Genomic DNA, 24,514 nt, shown 5'->3' with positions numbered 1-24,514 from the left:
TGTTATTCAGTAATGTCACATGTTTCGTGCACGACACGGACAATGAGACATGTGTAGACCATTTGACTGAGATAGCATTATTGGGTTTTTACATTGCCTCCATTGTTCTAAGTGAAATCAAGCAAAGTACCTGAATGTACGACTACAGCATTATTATCACAGTGTGTGTTGCTTTCACACAAGTGTTGGACTGGAATAGCCACAATCAATCTACAGAAAGTTACTAAATGAATATGACATCAGTTTTCTTTTCCTGCTGTCTGTAGTAAGCTGTAAAAGAAGAGAAGAAGTTCCACTTTGATTTTGATGTTTATGAACTTGTACAGTTGAACCTCTCTTATCCGGCCTCCCTTTATCCGGATCTCTCTATTATACGGACGCAATCTCGCCGTGATTTTTTTTTTTTTTTTTTTTTTTTATAATTACGGGAGGAAAGGGGGATTCCCAACTCCTTGAGAACTCCTACACAAACACACATGAATTACATATTACTTCCAACTATAACATACACCTCTATTTTGGGGTCTGTTACTGAGTGTAACAATGAAAAGGTTGCAGTATACACATTATTACATGTGTACTACAATGGGCTACATCATAGTACATGTGTAGGTATATGTACATGTATAAAGCATTGAGTCTCCCGTATCCGGCCAAATCCCTTATCCGGATGAGCCCCGGTCCCGACTTGTCCGGATACGAGAGGTTCAACTGTATATGAATATTGATATAAATGTGTTTAATATGTATATATATATATATATATATATATATATATATATATATGTGTGTGTGTGTGTGTGCGTGTGTGTGTGTGAAGAATTGGGATGCAAAAACAGATGAATGCCATTTCGAAATCTTCTAAAGTGAAGTTGTCATTGCATCAAAAAATGTTTTTAATGATACTGCACTCAGTACATAGCAACATATTTTTGAAGATATTAAATTATTAAAATTATCACATATATTTTCACTATTTTCTTTGTTTATCAGCAACTCAAATATCTCAAATTGATACAAATGGATACACCTGTCTTTGCATTTTAACAAAATATTCATATGTATCAGTATACTGTAAAACGAGGAATTTTCGCGTGCATTTTAATTTCGCGAATTTCGCGAGCGCCAAAATTCGCGAAATTAAAATGCACGCGAAAGTTTTTGTCTACACTACATGCATTGAACACCAGTGGCAATTCGCGAAAATTTCATGCCACGAAAAAGGCTGTCGGCTCCAATTCCCGAAAATTTCATGCCGCGAATATATCATGTTTTACAGTATATATATATATATATATATATCTATATAAAATTGTATATGATATGTATTAATATGTATTTGCATTTAACTTGTTAATTTTGGAATGCGTTTTCTATTCTGTGGAACTAACGGTATCTAGCTGTTCTTCATTTGTGCAGAATCCTCTGTCCAATGATTGTAACCATCCAGCATGTGGTTATTCTCTACATAGCGGACATGATACATGTATATCTGTATGTGCAGGGGTATTGCACATTTCTTTTATTGACTTGATTGATACTGGTTTCTTATTATTATTTTCATATCATATGTTTATTGTCTATTACATAACATATACACATGTATGTATGAATAACTAACATCTGTATCTGATATATTCACAACTGTTACAAAACTGCAAGCATTTTCTTACATTTTTGTTTTAGTATTCTACTTGCCTTGTTCATTGTACATGTTGTTCAACTGCACCTTAGAAGTATTCATTGATAAACATACATGTACATATTTATCTTCAGAGAAATTTTATACAGATGAGAGTATAATATACAATATCTATATATATGTATATATTTGCTTAAGTTATGAAATACATGTATTGTAGTGTATGAAAAAAGACAGATGGGCGAAGGAATGTAAAGTTTGTTGAGTGATAGATGTTTGTGTTTTCTGTTTCCTGTTTTTAGTTTTGTCATAATCTTATGAAATTTTGGTGTATATTTAATCTTGCCATCTAATGCTCATGTGTTGCATGCAAATCATTCTTGCCTAGAACGTAATGTGTATTCTAGAGTTGTATGGAACACGAACACTCAGGAAGGAATGGTATTGCTGTAGGTCTAAATGTATCAAAATATGTGTGACAACTCATTTACTATCGCGCTATAATAAGCAGTCGAGATTCTGCCCTCATCACCTTGAATACTCAACATGTTTAGTTTCGTGTTGTGATATACCTTTATAAATTGATATACACGTATAGAGGTTTTTAATCAATGTAAAAACTTTGTACATGTACACCAGTGCAATTTGTGCCAAATCTTGCCCGACGGATAGATATGTGCGCTTTGCAAGCAGACATTTTATTTGATAATCCCCGTGTAGTATTTATTTTATCACCCAAAACTATCCAGAGAAATGGCGTGGGAAACGAAATATTGATGTAGGAGGGTGGATCGACCGGTGAGATATCACTAGCATCATCTCGCTGCAATGTCTTCTTTCTTTGATTCTACGTCTGGCATCGCGGATTGGAGATGATTGCACCTGTATGCTTATGACACATGTTAATTCCCCCGCTGCCACTTGGAGGCGACGAAATGATGAAGCACCAAGCTGGGTGTTACACTGGGAGAATGGTTTATTAGTCACCCTTTACTTAGGGGGCAGCGCCCAGATTGAAGTTTAGTTTACTGTAGACAGTTTTACCTCTACGTCTATCTAGATGTGTATAACAAAAAACATGCTTTGGATTCGATTCACATGGTGACCTCCAAATTCAGGTTGTGCATATTTTGAGTTGCCCATATTTTATTTTATCTTTTTATATTTGTGTTTGTGTTTTACCAGGGAACTGTGAGATGGCATGCAGGAGTTTATGTCAATCCTAGGATTAATAGCAGAGTGACTGTGTAATATACATACAGTACACATAATACAATAAAATATAATGAATATAAAACATTTCTGCTATTTTTACACTGTAATGCAACATAACAGTAAACTTAGTAGTTTTGGCAGATATGAAGAGCTTTTGGCAAATTTGAAGCTTTTTTTTTATTAAAAAATGGTTTCCGATGTTGCATTTTGCATACACCAGCGTAGAAAGTAGGTTGATGTAAATTGTAGTGGTATGAAAATATGGGAGGAGCTTTAGCTTAAGGAGACGCATACATGTACATTTATTACTTTTTTTTTTCTCTCGAAGACCGTTGCTTCCCCCTCCCCCCCCCCCCCACAAAAAAAAAGTTTGTATCTGTGTTTTAGACATTTATGTATATTGTGATTATTTTTACACGATTCGGAATGTTATTCTTTAATGGTTTTTGCATGACATGGAAATTTAACGACAATGTTGATTTGTTAACTACAGGTTCATTTAGGTGTTGTGACTTTTAGATCTTTATGTAACTATGCAGTGTCATTTCTTCTTCAAAAATTAAATCAATTTACATAATACTCACAGGGATAACAAGACTGCTTTTATTTGTAAACGTTCTGTTATAGAGCCTCTTTTACGTTAGACGCGTACGTGCACATGAGTTTGTTTAAAGAATTATGATTAGACGAGGTTAGTGTTTCTTGTAATACATGTACTTTACTCTATCAGCCACGAAAGTGAGTTGTAGGAGCCATTCAATCTAAATACCAATCTTTCCATTGTATCCTGTATAATGCATTTGTCATGAACTCGAATAACACGCTTAATAGGCCTATGTAGTACATGATTGTATGCAAGAGACATAAAATCTATCGCATCGCATGCACATAGAAAAATAAGTCATAGGATAATGTGACGAAACAGACCAGAAAGAAGAACTGACATCATCATCCGTCTGTACAAGTACAAAGTGTACATAAACGTTTATTTTAGAAAGTGGGTTGCATCTACTAGTAGAGATGAAAATGTTATAACCATAAAGATTTGTATACTGTACTTTATAAGAATGATGGCATACTGTACAAAACCGAGTATTCCGTCCGTATCGATACTATACCATCTTGTACATTTATGCACACTTATTTTTATTGTTAGACTAACAATAAGAAGTCACGACATTCAGAAACCAAGAGCGTGTTTTGACACTTTCAATAATGACGTATGCATTGCATGTATGCAATCCAATTTTGTGAAACCAAGCGCGGTATATCTTTGCATTTTCATTTTCTCTTTCTTTATGAGGATTACAAAGTAATTGGATTGCAGAGTTCCTACCTTAAAACCTCCTGTTACATGTAAAAATATGAAAGAATAGTCGCGTATGCTGTAGTCGGAAGAACTTCTTTCTCTTGATGAAACGGCGGTCATAGTCAATGGTCATGTACATGTAACCTGATTGTCGATTACTCTATGATCCTGTATTCCACGTCTATTTTAGCCAACAGCAGTTCAAATACGGTTTTCTATAAACCATAATGTATGCTCGTAGGTCGGCTAAAATGTTGGAGAGTGCCTTACGGGAAAATTATTCTGAAATGTCTGTCAGTGCGACTCTGCACACGTCATCCGGCTCAGCAAATCGACATGTCAAACTGCGTATTAGGTGACCAAGCCCTCTGCTCCAATCCAATTACTTTAAATGTTCCCGCAGCGTGAAACAAAATCTTGTTTGCCGTTTATCTTGTTCGCTTGGCATCTTTCTGTGCCCTCTCTAATTCTGTCGTGTTTATTTTCACACGAAAATAAAGTTATTGATCAAGTTCATGTGGTTATGTTATGCGTATTTTCCTTCTTGCTGAATTGTCGGAATTGTTCATGTGTGCTTTAATTGCCACATGCGTTCATGTAAGCCTAATATACACTATATGTCAGAAGGACAATTTCACCCTTGTGTAGCTGTGAAATCACTTTATATACAGTGTGTGTGTATATATATATATATATATATATATATATATATATATATATATATATATATATACATACATGACAATGGGCTAGCCTCCATATATTTCTCCGAGCTTTATTATGTTGTATAGTAATGACATTTCTCATTATAAATGTATGTTGATTTTTAATGCGGAAATAAAACAAACAAAACTCTGAGAGGTATAAGGTGATAAACAAACGAACAGAATGAGAGAAGGTTGATTGAAATCTCAAGGAAGTTACGGAATTAGAATCTCATATTGTTTTCAGCGAATACAAATATGTAGGCCTTTACGTCTATATTTGTCGCAATTACAATGAATAGTCATTTAATATTGTACAATCTCCCTCCCCTTCAAAGAAAAAGAGGAAAGTCACCATTGCTATACACTGTATAATGGTGCAAAGGGGACACATTTTCGTGTTACCTACATGTAAAAAAAAAAGAAAGAACAAGAACAAGAAGATCATGGGAATCTATGTATCGCGAAGATTTATGTTTGAATCAGAGGAAGACTTGCGAGGCCATATTAACATCACTGTTTTCAACTACTAAGTATTTATATCACTGTCCTATAGTAATTTGCCCAATAATGGTGGCTACACAATCACCATGTACATGGAGTACAATCGTTATGATCGTATGTAGATTTTTTTTCTTGTGCTGATACTTTGTAGTGTATACAATAATGTACAGTATTATTCTTTCATGAAACCCTACATGAAACGCAAAGTTCCGTAAAGTGCCTAATTAAGGTCTGGTTTGGACGAGAACTCTACAGCCATTGACAGCTGTACGGGACCATAATGTTAGTGTGAGTTTATTCCACCTATCAAAGTAAACTTGAAGTAAAAAGTGTGAAATAACAACGAAGCAGAGCTGTAGGCCGGGTATTACATATGTTAGTAGATCATAATGATAAAAATAGGTAAGCATCAAGACATGAGAATTCTATCAACCCGTGATGTAAGGTACACTGTAATGTGACACAGGACGAGAAAATTTAATGATATTAAATGGAAAAAAAAAAACGCACGCAAGCAGGCAATACGTTATTGGTAGTAAAATATCATGCCTTAAAGTACTATTCATGATGATAACTTTCACAGTTGTACCTTTTCATTCAAAGATACAATCCATCTTTAAAGGAAATGTAAACTAAAACACAAAACAGCAAAGACAAACACACACACACACACACACACACACACAAATCGGTGTCGTAGAACTATGTTTAGAATAGAATCTCCACCTGACAACGGATACCCTACTTATCACAAATCTGACTACGAAAACACGTATATTACGTACTGTATGCAGAAGACACCGATATGAAATACATAGTGCAATGCTATTAGAAAAGATCCTATTACCGCTCCCTCATCCGATAATCTTCCTACGGCAGCGAATTCGGCACAATGAAAGAAGATCCTGACGTATTAATACATTTATTTCAACGTGGCGGATTTAAATCGGGATGGGGGTGAACTAAACTTAGCGTCGATCGCAGCACTCTCGTGCAATCATTTACAGTTTCCTTTGGGTGGTAAAAAGCTCTGTCTCGGTTTGTTTAAAACGATTTATCAAGTGCGATCTATTCTGGAAAGGTTTCACTGCAAGTGGTCGATCTATCAGAATGTTGGAAGTTGAGACCTGCTTGATCGTTAGCGAAACGACTATCATCTCGGATTGCCTGCCGTCATCGGCCTCTTCTCCCTCTTCAGCCCTTCCTCATCAATCACCGTCTCGTGCTTGCCTCGACCTGCCGTCCGCTTGAGGTATCCCGTGTCCTCAACCATCCTCCTCCATCTTGTCAGACTACTGGCAACTTTGGCTAGCGGCGTCAGTGGAGCCTTCCTCACACGGCCATCTCGTCTCGCCACGTCGCCCTGAACACCAGGCAAAGGAGGGTGAGGTCCAACTCCGGCGATGCCAGATGCTATCTCCCTTCGAGATCTCGTGCTTTCGGCAGAGTGAAGAATGTCTGAAGTTTGCCTGGTTCCTGCTGATGCATCATGCATACGTTTAACTCGGACGAGCTCCTTTGTATAGAGTAGGACCAAACAAGAAGAAAGGAGGAAGGACAACACAAAACAATATAATTAAAAGCAATTTCAACGATTTACTCCTTCATAGCATGAGTGTATTTGAAACAATCATTGTCACAGCTTTCAAAACTCTTTAAACTCCAAGCTTTGCTCTCGAAGACGAACGAACGGGATTCTCTCAAGTGCCGGTGGCTTTAGCTTATTCATGCAATACACAGACAAGATAACTCCAGATGAGTAGAGAAAAGATAAGACCAAGGAACAGGTATACTATCCTCTGTATGAGGAACTCTCAGTTTCCATGAAAGGAGTTTAGCTTGCACATATATTTTCATTCAACGCTTGCTTGAGAACCATAAGTCCGCAGTGATTTATATACAAGTCATGTACGTAATAGGCGCCTTTTGTACAGCGGACACCGCAAGCAATAGGAGCTACATTGTGGCGCCCGAAAAACAAGTTGAACAAACTTTCCAACGTTGAGGTCCTTGACAAGGTCCTTGTTTGTTTAGACAGTGTGTAAGTGTGTGTATATGTTTGTACGTGCGTGCGTGCATAAAACATTCATGCTCAATGATGGGAGAGGGGAATCGTATGCAAAACGTGAAGAATGATAAAATTGTAGACACCATATTCGAAAGATCAATTTGTCAATTACCGTTATTAAAGGGGATGGCGAGTAGGGCCCTAACTGATCAGTGGGAATCAGTGCGAATGCTGGGGGATGATTGTTCCAATCCTTGTGGGATTCATTTGAGAGTACATTATTATAGTTAAATGTTTCCAGGTTAGCATGCCTGTACAGTGACGGAGCGATCGTTAACGGCCCGTTAACGATCGCACCGTCACTGTATGCATGCTAACCTGGAAACATTGAACTGCACATTACTTGAATATATGAGACCATTCTGAAGCAAATAATTTTCACACAACAATAGATATTAATGTACCCTACTCTTAAATGAATCCCACAAGGATTGGAACGATCATCCCCCAGCATTCTCACTGATTCCCACTGATCAGTTACTAACCATCCCCTTTAAGGTCAACAACCTTCCTGTCTATCTCTCATGAAGGTTAGTTTCCTACAGTAATGTATAATGATAATGGCGCAGAAAATTACAACTATGATAATATTGTCAGAGCTATTATCAATTCTATCTTAGTGAAACTGAGAATATTATGATTAATTTGCTGATACGAAAGTGATAAATCCCATTACAACCAAACGACTCTTGCATCAACGCAGGTTGACTGATGTAGGCCTACTAAAAGTACCGTATGTCCCCCAAAAAATACAACGGGGCCCTCCGCAATGATTGCATCAATCTAAATACAAATGCAGGGTATGAAACTATATTCCATTGCCCACATCTTACAGAAAACCCCATTTGATTTGCTTCAGTGGTCAAAGAGAAATACGGAATTTTGTTGTGGATGTCGGGAATCTCTTCCCTCCAAGGTCTGTCTATTATTCACACACAAGATCATCGAAGTGCTAAACTTAAAAGATTTAGACTCATGACATGCTTTACAGCAATCCACATTTCTCTGTGACCGCTAAACCAAATCAAATGGGGATTTCTGCAAAATAGAGCTAAAATGTTATATTTTAAGACCCTGAAGTAGCATTCAAAAATTTAATCATATTGGGTGTTATCAATGCGAAAAAAAAATGATTGTAATTTTTTTGGGACATACTGCAGTATGTTCCCCAAAAATTACAATCAGATTTTCGAATTGATTACACCCAATATGATCGCGCTGTCTACATGCTACTTCAGGGTCTTAAACTGTTTAAAAAAAAAATCTTAGCTCTATTTTGCAGAAAACCCCATTCAATTTGGTTAAGCGGTCACAGAGAAATGTTGATTGTTGTAAAGCATGTCATAAGTCTGATTCTTCCAATTTTAGCAATTCAATGCTCTTGTGTGTGAATGATAGACAGAACTTGGAGGGAAGAGATTCCCGACATCCTCTACAAAATTACTCATTTCTCTTTGACCACTGAAGCAAATCGAATGGATTTTTTTTTTTTGTAAGTTGTGGGCAATGAGTTTACCTTGAATTTGTATTTAGATTCGTTCACTATTTTTAAAGATATCATTGCGGAGGGTCCCGTTGTAATTTCTTTGGGACATACTGTACATGTATGCACAATCTAAGCACAACTCGCACGATAGCTATTGGCAATTTCTTACTCATTTGAGACCTTCCGGTGTGAATTGTTGCGATCTTTTATCACAATTCTTAATCTGGGTTGATGATGCTTGGACCTTGGTTAATGGCGAAGAGACTTTCTGAGCTATCTCAGATATCCGAACAAGCTTATCATTTTTTCTCGCCATATTTCATTTCACTGGCCTCGTCGCTTCTCTTCAATCATTTCATTTTTTTTTTTTTCGAGGAAGATTTTAAGAACGTTTATACAGCAGCGGTGTTTGCATAGAGTGAGAAATGTTATGTAATATTTTTGCTTTCTCTACATTTCTTTCAAATACATAGGTCGTGGCTCTGACTGAAGATGAATCATAGATTAATAAATTATACTTCATTGCTATCAGTATTGTGAATGAAAAAGGTTGCAGTTATTACAGACGTTGCCTCTTTTAAGTGCGTCTGTACTCCTACTTTTTCAAATTTTTAACCAACCAATCCAGGTCCATGAAGAAATTAACAATTTTCCTCACTCCATGACTGACAACGAAAATATTTCCTTCTCCGGATGATCATCAAAACGTCGACCTGGCATTTCTGAATCGTCAGCGTCCGATTATAGTGATTATGACAGTGATTAGAGCTTAAATTGCCAGTTGACTTAATTATTTTATTGAGTATCTATGTATTCCTATGCATTGTGCAAAAAAAAAAAAAAGTAGAGCTCCCCCCCCCCCCCCCCTTCGTTCCGCCGGCCCTGAAATGTATACATGGCAGTAACGTCTAAAGCCAATTTGAGAAAGAGACGGCATTACCGAAAACAAAATTTCGATTGGTTAGCGCAGTTCTGTGACAGCAGGAGTATGCAACTGAAAATACCAAAAGATGAGACACGCCAACCATCTGCGAAACGAATTATAACGTGGGCGTCTTTTTATCACTCACTTTCAGCGGAGATACCTTCGCCTATCAGAGCAGCATGAAAATTTAAACAAGTTATTACACGTCAGATGTGATACTCCACATTTCCTATACTGTACAGTTGCAGAATGAAGGTCATCATTAGCGCAAAACGATCAGTGGATAGTGATACCTTCTTGTGGGATATTGCCTCCAGGATTATTGACAGTCTTAAGATTCTAATCTGTATAAAGATTTTTAGTCTAGGCGCCAGAGGCTGAAGCTTGTTTTACCGTCCGATGCTTATTGATGGCTTTACCCTATTTCGAGGATGCTGAATTCGGATCTGGATAATGTATAACTTGCATCCTTGGGGGTTTTGAGATATTCGAGATTTCCGCCAAAATGGCCACCAAAAATCTTAAATATCTCAAAACCCTCAGGAGTGCAAGTGTTGCCTCAGTCAGATCTGGACTCGGCTCCCTCGAAATATAGGGTAAAACCATGAACTTGTTTTCAATCTATTCATCATTTACAAGGAACTTATACGTATATCAAGATTAAAACTTTTGGCGCCCATTTTAATATTTCAAAACCCTCGAAGATGCAAGAATTTCATCACCCAGATTCGGATTCGACCCCCACAAAATAGGCTAAAACCATCAAATCTCGTAATTTTTCACCATTTATAAAGATATTGAGCCTAAGGATAGCAAACTTTGGCGGCCTTTTTGGCGGCCATCTTGAATATCTCAAAACAATCAAGGATAAAAGAGTTACATCATACAGATTCGGATTCAGCACCTTCGACATATTGTTCGGAATAGGGTAAAACCATTAATAAACATTGGGAAGTCGAGCGGACAGTAAAATAAGGCTAGAATTCTGACTTTGTCACCCAGACTATCAGAACGTGGAGTACGTTTGAGTGGCCTGTAATGGTGACGTAATAAATAATATTGTTCAGTCAAGAGACTCTACCGGACACGGTTAATGCCGAACTAGAGCTAAAAATAATAAAGAATTCAGATTTTGTCGTTTTATATTTTATCAAACAAGAACACGACAAAACAACAACACCGAGAAAGAAAGGAGGAAACGGTTCAGAAAAATAAAGAGATTCATTTCAGAGGTAAATGGTAACAAGTTTCACTATGACTGTGTTTCAAATTGATAGGTAAAAACAAACAGAAATGATCAAAGAGAACCAACCAGAAAATGAATTTCAGTTGACAGGACTAATATACCCCGATATTTTCGTCGAAATGTTACGGAATATAGCTCTGGTGTTACAGTAAAATGTAGATCGTGGCAGATCTGAAACAAAATAGCAAGCGCATAGGATAAGAAAGGGATGAAGTTGAGATCCAAGGATGTTACAGGTATAGTTGTGTGTGGAATATAGTCTTGTTACTCTAGATTGCATGTGCCCGTGTGTGTCTATGTTTTTGTGTTTGTATGTTTGTTCGCATGTGTGTTTGCCTGGGTTTGCATTCTAATTGCACATGTTGGCTGGTTGTAAAAAGGGACAACGTTAAAGGGGTGATACAGTTTCGGTTGAGATGGGGCTTCAGGTTTTCAACTTTTTTTAATGATAATTTTGTTGAGATAATGAGAAACCTTGAAAAAAACATGAAAGAGCATGTAATTCTCAGAGAAATTCAAAGTTTATTTGATGAAAATCGGTTTTGAAATTGCCATGATATCCAAAACAAAGCAATCGTAATAAAAGGTTAGACCCACCTTTCGTTAGGTTCGCTTTTTTTTACTTTGTTTTTGGATATCTCATCCATTTCAAAACCGATTTTCATCAAATAAACTTTGAATTCCTCTTATGCTCCTAAACATTTCATGAAATGGTTTCTAACTATCTCGCAAAAAGTTTAAAGCTGAATCCTCACCTCAACCAATACTATACCATCCCTTTAATGTGGCTTTTTTTTTTTGACATCTTACATCATTACATCTGAATAGGGTCAATCCTATATACACATATTATGACGTAGATGATAGAAACTAGATGAGAGTGACGTTATTCCAGCATCGCCACGTCATAGCTACACCCTTACAATGCGACAAGAAAATCGCGTGGGTATAATAATATGTCAAACCTTGCCGAAATCATCCTGGCAGAGAGAACTGTGACTTCGGGCAATCCTCGAGTTGCACCGTATATATCTCGATGGCATTCCCCGGGCAACAACCCACGCATAACAATCACACATGCATACCGAGAAGTCAGTCCCTAATAGATTGAGTGCTTTTAGCTGTATACAATTTTCTACATGATATCATTCCCCGACATGTGTTCCCCATTGTCTCCAACGCAAATTCAGGATATGATGATTCTACTATTCCCTAGCAGCCATTAGGCGATGTCGCAAAGGTCCTGGGTGGGGACATTCTCCTCGCGTAGTTTCAATTGAATCCACCGAGGACATTTCTCTCCGGGATAAACTTACATATACATTCAGGAATTTGAGATCGTATGTCCCCGCACTACCAATAAAGATGACTCGATTTTTGTTGTATGAGGAATAAAGCAATGATTTTTTTTTCTGTCTCTCTCTCTCTCTTTGTATAAGCAGGCAAGTTTAGCATTGATGCCTTAAAGCAAAACTATTCACGCATCCCTTGCTCCTAATAAGAATATCCCATCCTAAATCCTCGTGAACTGAAGCTACAATTAATCTCCTTGCACTCCTCTTCAAGAACACTGCTTTGATGCAACATATTTTGTAACCTTTAATTCTACTGATAATTTTCTTGTCTTAAATTTCATTTACAGATCTATCCATGAATTTTGTGCAATATTCAAATTTCTAAATCTTTCCCTCAATTTACCTATTCAATTTAATTCTTTAATTAAATTTCAGTTAGTTTTTAAGATAGTTTAAGTAATTTGGATAGATGTATATTTCGCTTCCATTTAGCTGCTTAAATTAAAATTATATAATTTCATTGTAATAAGCCATTTATTTTATCAACTACTCATTTCATTTGTTTTTGTTTTATGTTTCGGTTTTTTTTTTTGCTCGCTCGATCTATTGTATTATGCTTTGATTTTGTTTGTTGCAATTTGTATGTGTAATCTTTGTATCAACCCAATGGGAAACCAGAATTATCATGTTAACAAAGCTGAAAATAAACAATCAATCAGCGTTTTCATCGTTTTACAGTTTTATGCGGAAAATTACTACTACTATACTATCTATACTACTACTACTACTACTACTACTACTACTACTATTACTACTACTACTACTACTTCTACTACTACGACTACTACTATTACTACTACTACGACTATTACAATTGTACTACTACTACTACTACTACTACTACTACTACTACTACTACTACTACGACTACTACTACTACGACTACTACTACTACTTATACCACTACTATTTCTACTACTACTACTACTACTACTACTACTACTACTACTACTACTACTACGACTACTACTACTATTACTTCTACTACTACTGCTACTACTACTACTACTACTACTACTACTATCTACTACTATCTACTACTACTACTACTACTACTACTACCACTACTACTTCTACTACTACTACTACTACTACTACTACTACTACTACTACTACTACTACTACTACTACTACTACTACTACTACAGAGTACTATACTAATGTCCTCCCCCCCCCCAAAAAAAAAAAAAAAATACAACGGGACCCTCCGCAATGATACCTTTAAAAATAGTGAATAAATCGAAAAACAAATTCAGGGTATGAAACTATAACTCATTGCCCACATCTTACAGAAATCCCCATTCGATTTGCTTCAGTGGTCAAAGAGAAATGAGGAATTTTGCAGAGGATGTCAAGAATCCAAGTTCTGTCTATTGTATTCACACACAAAAGCACCGAAGTGCTAAACTTGGAAGAATCAGACTCATGACATGCTTTACAACTTTTCACATTTCTCTGTGACCGCTTAACCAAAGTGAATGAGGTTTTCTGCAAAATAGAGCTAAGATGTTATATTTCAAGATCCTGAAGTAGCATTTAGACAGTTTAATCATTTTGGGTGTTATCAATGCGAAAATTTGTTGTTTTTTTTTTTTTTTTTGGGGGGGGGGGGACATACTGTATTACAACCGTATAGCTATATAGCCAGAGATCCCCTACCAAAAACAAAAATAAAAACAAACTAACAGAGAAACAAACGAACACATACATAACATTTACATCATGTTTGTATACGCTTCAGTAAACTCGCTATAGGATAACGAGAGGATAATGGATCCCTATCTCCCAAAGAGAGTAAGCCCCGACTATGCCACTTTTGGAGACATCAAATAACCGTGAGCCTTTAGTGATGCATTTCACGGACACCACTTTCCACTTTAAAATTGTCTTCTTTTGGATACCTGGTAAAGCAGTACCGAGGCGATATTGAAAATGCAAGACCGCATCAAAATGAAATTCCAGTGTACATAAAGAGCTTCCAAGTATTACCCCAGGAACCTGCGGCCTCCTCGTTTTGTTCAGCAAAGAATGTCTGCTCAGTCGCTTGCTGACTTATACAAGGATACTCAGTTATGACCATGTCATTGCTCATGTCGGGTCGTTGTAGATATATTGATATCGCAAGGGTCGTCAGGAATATCTTACTTTTCATAGATTTTTTTTTTCAATTAAGGTTTAACTTTCTTGCAGATTATTGCGTGTGACGATAGCGACGCTAGTTTCACATCAGCATGAGATAATCGTCTCAGTGAAATTCGAAGACTTTCAACCATTTTCCAGAATGGAAGTAAATAATTTGCCTATCAAAAGAAAAATGCCTCCTGGTATCTGCTTTGGTGGTCATGACAGTGGCATCAGTATGAAATGCATCAATAAATGGATCTACATAGATGTAAAAAATGTTAATATATAAATCTTTATCAATTAATTTGTATTATTATGTCACAGCAATTTTACAGTTTCGGCTTGTGTGTTGTGTGTGTATGTGTGTTTTGCATGTATGTTTGCGTGTGTGTGTGCGTGTGTATGTGTGAGTGTGTGTGCGCTCGCGCGTGTCTGTGTGTGTTTGTGTACGTGTCTGTGTGTTCTTATAAAGATGAATGCTCGTCTACATACTTTGATGTTCAAATCAGGAGCGTACGACATCTAACAAGAAGAGCTCTTTGTTGTATCATGATAATGCTCTCATGTCACATTTCAATCAACAGATGCTTATGCAGATCAATATTATAATTTTGATGATCGAAATTATGAGATCATAGATCAGAATTTCGACCTCGATTTAAACCCTTATCAGTATTATTTAAGACAAATAGTCGGGGGATCACAAACATAAACACACACTTTCACACACACACACACACACACACACACACACACACATACAAGCACACGCATACAAATATACTCACGAACATTAAATACCTCCGCCCCCCCCAAAAAAAAAAGAAAAAAAGAAAAAAAGATACAAACAAATAAATAAAAACCATTGCAAAACAACACGCAAACTAAAGCAAAATGCCAACAGTTGATATAAAGATCTGCCATTGGCTGCCATTAGCATAAACCTTCAGGACTACCAATATACTAGTAAAGATGTCTTTATTTGGGACTTCCAGGAATGTAAACCTGTCTGTTGTCTGAAACGCCTGAAACTGCCTATGACCATCATTCCCTCCAGTTCTTTTCAAAGTGACAAAATGTGTGTTCAATCGCAACACCGTGTAGCGTTCGCTCCACGTCTTTCTTCGACATCAATAATTTCACTCCGGGCATCAAATATTAAAGGCATCTCTCCCAAACCTCCCGGGTACGCCACCCCCATTAGGAGACCTCGTCTTCGCTTCGTTACCCGTGATGATTAAAACCGTCGGCCTGAAACCGATGAAATAGTTTCGGGCCGCGGGTTGGAGGTCGACCAGAGAAGATATTCGTCTCTAATTAACCCATGGCTTCCTTAAAGGTGGTAGCTGTCATTTGCGACACATCGTTTATCAGGTTCTGAATGGCAATGTTTTGTTATCACTTACTTGGGAGAATTGTGCGGATGTCAGATAAATATCGCACTTCGTAATAACTATGTAACAACTGTGAAATATTTCGATAGAGAACATACGTCAATTATTTTCAGTCTTTTTTTTTTTTTTTTTTTTTACTATGGTAGACACGCCTTTAATGCTACATCGCTATGTTAATACACGATATCAAAGCCCTGTATCTCTTCTTGTCTTACAGCGACCGACAAACGCTCAGAGAATATACAATAAAATTCAATTGTCTTTCATATCTGAGTGTTGAGCAAGCAGCTGGTTGAAATCAAATTTCTTCATGAGAGAGAAATACAGATTGTAACTTCAAAATTAAATCTTCACAATCGAAATGAAGAATTCTTCGCCAATACTTCTATAAACATTTGACAAGTCATTTTAAGGCAGGTTATTGTGAAGATAGTGCATAAATCATCCATCAAAAGTGACTTTCAAAGTATCATATAGAAGTGATTCTTCATTTCAGCGCAGTTTCAGAGCCACTTCTTCTGTAGAAGAATATGATGCAAATAGTTATTTCTTGTATTCCTATATCTCCATATGATGTTTTTGCTTAAGGTGAAGAACTACACAAAAATATCGAACCTTTAGGCTACCGCTATACCGCCGGAAATTTGCATCGCAAAGATATATCGTGTTTCCATCTTTAATGTTTGGCTTAAAGCCCTAAAATCACATTTAGCATCTTAACTGCATTATTACGGCAGGATTTATTTCCGTTGCAAGTTGATCGGCCGAGATTGATGCAATCTATATGCTCTTCTGCGAAACAAGATATTTGATATGTCCAGAAAACACACGGCGGTTGTGAAGGCAGGTATAGTGTTCCATTTCAGACTGATCAAGCGATGTGGAAAGTTTCCCGAGGCACGATGGAGCAATCGCAGAAAATGCGTTCAATCACTTTTCTCTTTGTCTATATCGTCTCAAGCTCTCAATTCAGCTCGGTAAACGGTTACTTTTTCTATCTTTTTCCTCGCTTATTATCAAAATAACGGTGATATATCACTTTCTCTAATAAGTGTTCGTACAAAAAAAAAGAACTTCAAGATAATGAAATAAACATACTGTAATATCATGCCCCTACTAAATCAGGTGAAATCAGATTTACTTTATAATGTTCAGTATCTGTACAGCCCCTTTGATTGGAAGTCAATTTTGTTGCACGTCAACACTCTATATACTTGGCTGACCAACTCTACGGAAAGCCAGAATTATTGTTAAAATGTACGGAACTGCAGTGGAGTTAGACGTTTTCACTCATCTAGAAAGACCAAGTCTTGAGAATGAATGAGAAATAGACAAATATCAATCATTGCAAACGAACCTTAAATTTAATTCCCCCTCCAATAAGAGATGAAAGGTTACTATACAAGGGAACAGGAAAAGGGGTGAAAGAGACACAAAGCAGATTGATAAAATATAAACAGAAGTCGGAAATTTCAGAAATATTTGGAAGAAGGAATTTTAAAAGGGGGCTTAAGTGATTGTAGAACGCGTACACGCTTGGGTCAAGCATTTTGAATGGAACTGTAATTATTGACGCGAAATTGTAAAAAACAAACAAACAAACAAAAACAGTGAACTATTAAAAAACCGTATACTTTCGATAATCATTCTTACCTGCTCGCCCGAGGTAAGCATCAGCAGAAGAAGTAAGGACAACAATGTGGCTACCAAAAAGTGTTTCATTCCAGCAGAAATCAAGAACCGTAGATAAATATATCGCTCCCGGCCAGTTGCACTTGAAAACAATTTTTCGTGCACCGCTCCTTCCGAGAACCTGTGCAACACTAAGCACGAGCATTATGGGTCAGAGGTGCTCGCGGGAGGTTGCACTCATCAACGCAAGACCACAACATTGGCGCCAATCGCCCGTGTTGAAGGGGCACCTTGTCAACTACATTTCCAGATGGTGACAAGCGGAAGGCCCTTGGGGGCAAGTGGGTCCGCTGCGCATGCTCGACCAACCAATGGGCGCAAAGCACGAGAGAGATGTGGGAGGACATACAGAGGGCGTTGGCCTGCCGGGAAAGCAGGGACAGCATCCATGTGATGACCGACAGAAAGGAAGAATGGGTAATTGTGTGGAGATCAGAGGTGACAAAGTACACGGGAAGACCAGAATACCTGTTTCTTAACAATATCACAAATTAGAGGTTTTATCTTTTTTTTTTCCATCTGCACACTTGGTACTTATATCTGTCTACCTGGCTATGCAGGCCTACTTACATATCATATTGTGTGCAGAGTACCGAAGTGATAATGGCACAGTCTTTTGTTGGTTGGAACACTCTGGCTAGGTGTGGTTGTTTAGAACCAGTTTCCATGGCGAAGGATGACTATTACATCACACTTTTGTTCTCTACTGTCATGTATGTATGTATGTATGTATGTATGTCCGTGTGCATCTTTAAATATGTTCGTATATTTCACATGAAGTCATTTTGGCTAAGAAATTAAACACACAATCACACACACAGACAAACATACACATACAGAGAATATCACGACCTCACAGTCCATAAAGTCTACACCACGAAGGAAATCACTCACAGCTTGCTGCGTCCAATAATACAGAGGAGCAGAGGGTGAGATGACGTGCAATATTTGACACGAGAAATAGAAAACTGATGAAAAAACAAACAAACAAACAAAGACGCTATCATTTCCTAGTGAGCTAGACATGTCATCACCACATGATCACTTGGAATGATGCAATCATTGCTCCTGATCATAGGACAGGACAGAGGCAAGAGTTTTCTCTCCAACATACACAAGATGACATTAAAGGAAAAGTCCATCCTGATACTGTCAGCTGAGAACCAGAAGGGCTTTATCACGTTTTGTTGTTGTTGTTTTTGCTGTTGTCCCTGTTTTTTTGTTTTTGTTTTTGTGTTGTTGTTGTTGTTGTTGTTGTTGTTGTTGTTTTTTTTTGGGGGGGGGGGTATCGAGTAATTGGTATCATGTTGTAGAGCTCGATCTCCTCTACATTATGGTGTCAATCTTAAATTATCTTAAACTTTCGTCAAATGTTAAAAATTAAAACCACAAGGGCCCTATTTTACCCTATACTTGGAATAATGCTTATAAATATGTCTACTTTGGATGAAATAAACATATTTATTTCATGAAAATTGATTGTTTAGCTTTGTTTTCATTTACGCTCAAATCCAAGAATGTGACAGCGGCCATCTGGTTCTCAGCTGATGATAATATGTTGCATTGCATGAGAGTAGAAAAATCACAGAAGTAGATCAGTGAAAATTTAAGAGGAAAAAAAATTAGATGCGGAGAGTTATGAATTGTTTAAGTTTAGAGAGTAAGAAAAATTGGCAACTCTGTGTGACATACACTAGCTGTTGAGCAGCTCTTCCTTCAGTTTGCACAAAAATAGATTCTCTTTGTCAAATATTTTGGGCACAGATAGTACTTATCAAGTGATGAGGGCATGCAGAGACATTATCACTCCCATTATATACCAAGGACAGGTCTGCAGAAAAAAAAAAAAATCTGGGTTAAAAAATAAATATTGGTGAATTTCTGTGTACACACAAAGTAGGGAGCTGCTCAACTACATTGTACTACGTGTATGTCACAGAGAATCAGCAATTTGCTTTACTTTCTACACTTCCTAACAGTTCATAACTTGTCTACTTCTCTAATTTTTGCTGCTTTCATATAAGGCAACATAGAATCAGGATGGAATTTTTCTCTACATGGGGGGGGGGGGGGGGGGGGAGGAGGGAGCTATGCAAACCATACTTTCTGCTCGCAGGTTTCCCCCTTTTTGATGGAAACCGATTTTGTTTCTTCAAAACCACCTGAACACTTAAAGAGTTATCGAACATCATGCACACACATGTCTACTCCAAATCTGGATTTCCTTTGTAGTTGTACAAAACAGGTAGAAAATATCTCTTCCATCTAATTCTAGATACTAAGCTACAAAACTCCCCTCTTTGCATAAACTTTTGAGCAAATATAACCACTCACATGCCAACAAATAAAAGCAATGCACAAGTTTGTTTTGTCTCTGTATGTATTATCTTTTACATAATCCATCTAAACCAACAATATGTATACAAGTGAAAATAACAATCGATATTTACATTTCTTCTTTTCTACAACACTGGATTATTGCTTAGGACAATGGATACCTTGGTATGAGCACACAGGAAAAGTTTGCACAGGAAAAAAGTGGGAACAACATCCTCAAAGAATGCAATATTTTTTCAAACCATCCAGTTAAACAATTGAAAGTCTGAGGAATTTGATGGAATTGGTGGGATCCATGAGAGGCACACAATAATGATACCTTTCATCAAATTTTGTATTTTCCCAGTTTCTGCATCATTATTCTAACTTCAAGAAAAAATAGAATACAGATCAGCCAAAGACTTTCATGAATCCAATATCAAACACCAAGCTCATTTTTTCATATATCCAGTAAAAAGCATATGTGAAAAGCACATAGTGTATCATGCACACTGGTGCTGATCAGTAGGGAAACATCTGAAAAAAAAAAAGAAGTAAGAATACAAAAGTTGGTTAAAGCTCTTTAGTTAGTTTTTTTTTTTGTATCTTATAGACAAAGTTTGAATATTGTTGATTCTAAATCTCTGAATTTTGCACATCCTTCCAAATTAAACTTGTGGTTTGTTGACCCAAAATGAAGGAACCATTTTCGTTTCAAATGGTGAGTTCTTTCTCTCTTATTTGGTCGTGTGCTTCATATTGATAAAACTTATATCAAATATTACAACTATACTTCATTATTTCAAAGATGGTGCAAAATTTGCATTGGAGAAGATGTTAGGTATATGTATATGATACAGTCTAAATTGCACTAGTATGTACACAATGCCATCATAGTTCAGATATCTTATACACATTATACATGACAGCTTCTGAGTATGTGCATAACATCGGTAATTAACTATAAATGAATCACAAATAGACCAAAAAAGATCATAATCCTAGATCATGCCTACAGTGGGAAAACTAATTATACAAAAATATGCAGAGCTGTTAAGTACCTGTATAGCATGGCAGCATTATGAACGTAGACAACACAGAACATTGTAGGTTACATGAAAAAAAAAATAAAGAACCAAAATATTCATGTACATACACCAATCAAACTTATACAAGCAAACAATCAGAACCAAAATACACATATGATAAACATGCATTGTGCAAGGGCCATTATACACTAAGCTGTGACTTTTAAGTAGATGTTGAAGATGAAAAAGCTAGGAGTACACAGGTAGCATATGGGAAGCAGTGATAATGATGGTACAAAGCAATATTTACACCAAAGTCCAGGTCAGAAATAATAGTCGTGATCAACAACAGAACTGAAATACGCCAGATTCCATTCCAATACACATATTAATATAAATAAGATATAATGCACGTCCCATACCTTAAATATAAAAGCATACACATCCTTGGATCAATACATTAAGCTTATCCCTTATCTAGTTGAGGACAAGAAAGGTGTAAACTCTTTAAACACTTATCAGTATTTTAACATCCTCGTGATTTTCAAGTGACTGTGTCTGTATCTACAAATTACAGCACAGAACACCTTGACAGTGGCACTTCCAAGGGATACATGCTACTGTTGATATTGGGTTGATCAGCCTAAGACTTCCAAACATTGCAAACAGAACTTTCTTTTTTCCCCCTCTGTACACAACATGAGTGAGACCAGATCTCTTCCTTCCAATGCATTTGACTTTTGGAACATAGATTCTTATTCTATCATCTGTAAAAATGTGACCATACAGGAAGTAATAAATGCTTGTAGAGCAAACAACCACTGCACTACTGGCTTAAGTTCCCTCCAAAGTCATATCCTCTTGGCTCTAAATTGAGAGGACCGTGTACATTTTTCACTGGGGGGAAAAGAGTGGAGGTCAGAGGAGAAACAAATATTTCCTGCAAACTCAATACATTAATATTGTTAAAGGACTAGTATAGTTTGGTTGAGATTGGGCGTCAGGTTTCCATCTTTTTTTCTTTTAATGATAATTTTTTGGGATAACGAGAGAAACCTTTTATAAAATATGAAATAACATAATAATTCTAAGAAGAATTCAAATTTTATCTTGTGAAAATTGATTTCGAATTGACCGAGATATCCGAAACATACCTAACCTAATAAAAGGTGGGACCCACCTTTTAATAGGATTGCTTTGTTTTCCCTTGTTTTTGAATATCTCAGCCATTCCAAAGCTGATTTTCATTCAATAAACTTGCAATTCCTCTTTGAATTGTATGCTCTTTAACATTTCATAGAGTGATTTCTAAATATCTGTTACAAAAAGTTATCACATCAGCCAATACTATATCATCCCTTTAATACACCCAGAGAGGTGTGTTGAAATGACTGCAACACATTCAGGATGGAGCCACTAGTAGCCATCACCCCCCCCCCCCCCCTCCCCCCGTACAATCCCACAGGTGTTACAAAGACAATACAGCTTATCTGATGAAAAGAAAATACAAAGAGAGGCAGAGATTTGAAAATGCATCAATCTTTGCATATAATGTAAGTCATATCTTCTACCTCAATGTCTAACATATCATTAGAATAATCTATTCACATGATTTGCTGTTTTATGATGAATGCATATACAGTATCAAATCAAATTTTATTCTGACCACTTTCATGCCCTACTGCACTTCACATTACAAATTATGATGGTGCCACAATTTCAGGCATACAGACATAACTGCAATCTATAATTCCTGTACACAACAATCTGGGGTTAGCAATACTTAGGGGATTACATGATCCTGTCTCCCTTACCCTGCACAGACAGCGTCGTATCGTTAAAGGTCATCTTCTAGAAAAAGAAACACATACCTATGAATTTGTGACCATATTGTAGTGAGATTTAATATCATAAAGATTAACCATTCGGTGAAAGGTCACATGACCAGTTTCCAAGACAATTTTGAAACATGATTTAATGAACATTCTAAACAAACAATACCACTGAAATTTATCATTCATAGCATAACCACCATTTCATATCTCTTCAAAAACAGTTAATTTTCAAGCTGATAATCACTTTAAGTATGCAAGATTTTGTCATGACCTTAGTTCTCAGAAATATACAGATTGACTTCAGATATGATTAATAAAAAATATGGTATAATTTCTATTACTTTTTGTTCATATTTAGTCCTTAACTCAAGGATGGCACTGACTTGCACTTGAAGAGCTAGAATGTATGAAATACAGATTTAAGTCTTTATAGTCAGTAAAAGTTAATGTATCCCTTTGTATATTTTTGCATCCCTTTGTATAATTCCCCCCCCCCCAAAAAAAAAAAAAAAAAATCATCATCATCAGAGCATGCATTTTATTTGCAGTGAGGAATGGACGTAAAGAAACATAGTGAACTTTGAGTTCAGTTTGTGAGGTCTTCACTTTACATTGGAGTGATGGAAGCACAACTCACACTAACCTGAATACACCACTTGAGGTGTGTTCTGCAAACCATAAAATATGAGTGCAACTGCCTAGCAAACCTATAAATCTGCAAACGCATGTGACAAATTTTCACTGCAAAGCCAAATGAAATCATAGTTCAGTACTAATAAACCATGTCTAGCAGAGTCCGTCTACACAAGCACACACATCCGTACATGTATCATGGACCTAACTACCAAGTATATGTATACACACATCCACACTGAAGGCATACCATTGGTATGCCCAATAAACTGGTAGAAAGGAATGTAGTTCTTGTAACATTTTTTTTTTCTTTAACCAAATACTATACTTATCACTAGCAGACCTGGGCCAACTGCATGAAACTATGATTACTTTACAATTAAAGGAACCTCTGCCATCACTGGTTACAACCGTAGCTGCAATATCATTCCATTGCCAATCAAAGCAGAGAAATCACTGATTGTTACCACTGATTGCAGTGCAAAGCTACCACAGTTATATGCAAGAAGTCTCTGACTGATTTTTCTTTCTAATATCAGCAATACCCTTTTCACACTGGAAATGTTTGTTGACACTTTGACACTCTAGATGATCAATAGACATAATCACAGCAATTTTCATGAAAATCGATCACCAACGCATTGATGTGATAAACAGTAGTGATTGCATAGCTGGAAGAATATTTTCACACTGTCAATTTACAGACACGATGAATGAATGATTGGACTGATCTGTTTTTAACTGACAGCAAAGGAAGCATGGAATGCTTAAAAGCAAGCAGCCACAGAACTAACAGCTTCAAGTCCCCTCCCAAGGACTTGGCAATAAAGATTAATTACCTTGCCTACAGGCACAACCGCCACTGCCCAGGGATTCAAACCAGGGACATTGTGATTGATAGTCTGTGGTCTCATCCACTCAGACACAACAGATATGGTCACTTACAGCATAATAAACATTTACACTCAACTGACATGCGGGCATATGTTGTTTCACATATTTTCAGCAATCAAAGAAGATAAAGATATTGTATGCCGT

General features: G+C 36.8%; 1 protein-coding gene across 1 annotated transcript; it reads right to left on the bottom strand.

Annotated features, from left to right (window-relative positions):
* Positions 1 to 6,317: 6,317 nt before the first annotated feature.
* Positions 6,318 to 17,712, bottom strand: LOC140246014 (uncharacterized). The gene is made up of 2 exons (XM_072325463.1): positions 17,626 to 17,712; positions 6,318 to 6,890 (listed from the first exon to the last, which is right to left on the bottom strand). Exons 1-2 carry the CDS (start codon positions 17,692 to 17,694, stop codon positions 6,528 to 6,530), a joined length of 432 nt encoding a protein of 143 aa, XP_072181564.1. The 5' UTR covers positions 17,695 to 17,712; the 3' UTR covers positions 6,318 to 6,527.
* Positions 17,713 to 24,514: the final 6,802 nt, after the last annotated feature.

The sequence above is a fragment of the Diadema setosum genome, chromosome 2, assembly GCF_964275005.1.
Source record: "Diadema setosum chromosome 2, eeDiaSeto1, whole genome shotgun sequence".
In the NCBI taxonomy this organism is placed as follows: domain Eukaryota; kingdom Metazoa; phylum Echinodermata; class Echinoidea; order Diadematoida; family Diadematidae; genus Diadema; species Diadema setosum.
The sequence above is the reverse complement of the archived record's forward strand: the minus strand, read 5'-3'. Positions and strand labels throughout refer to the sequence as shown.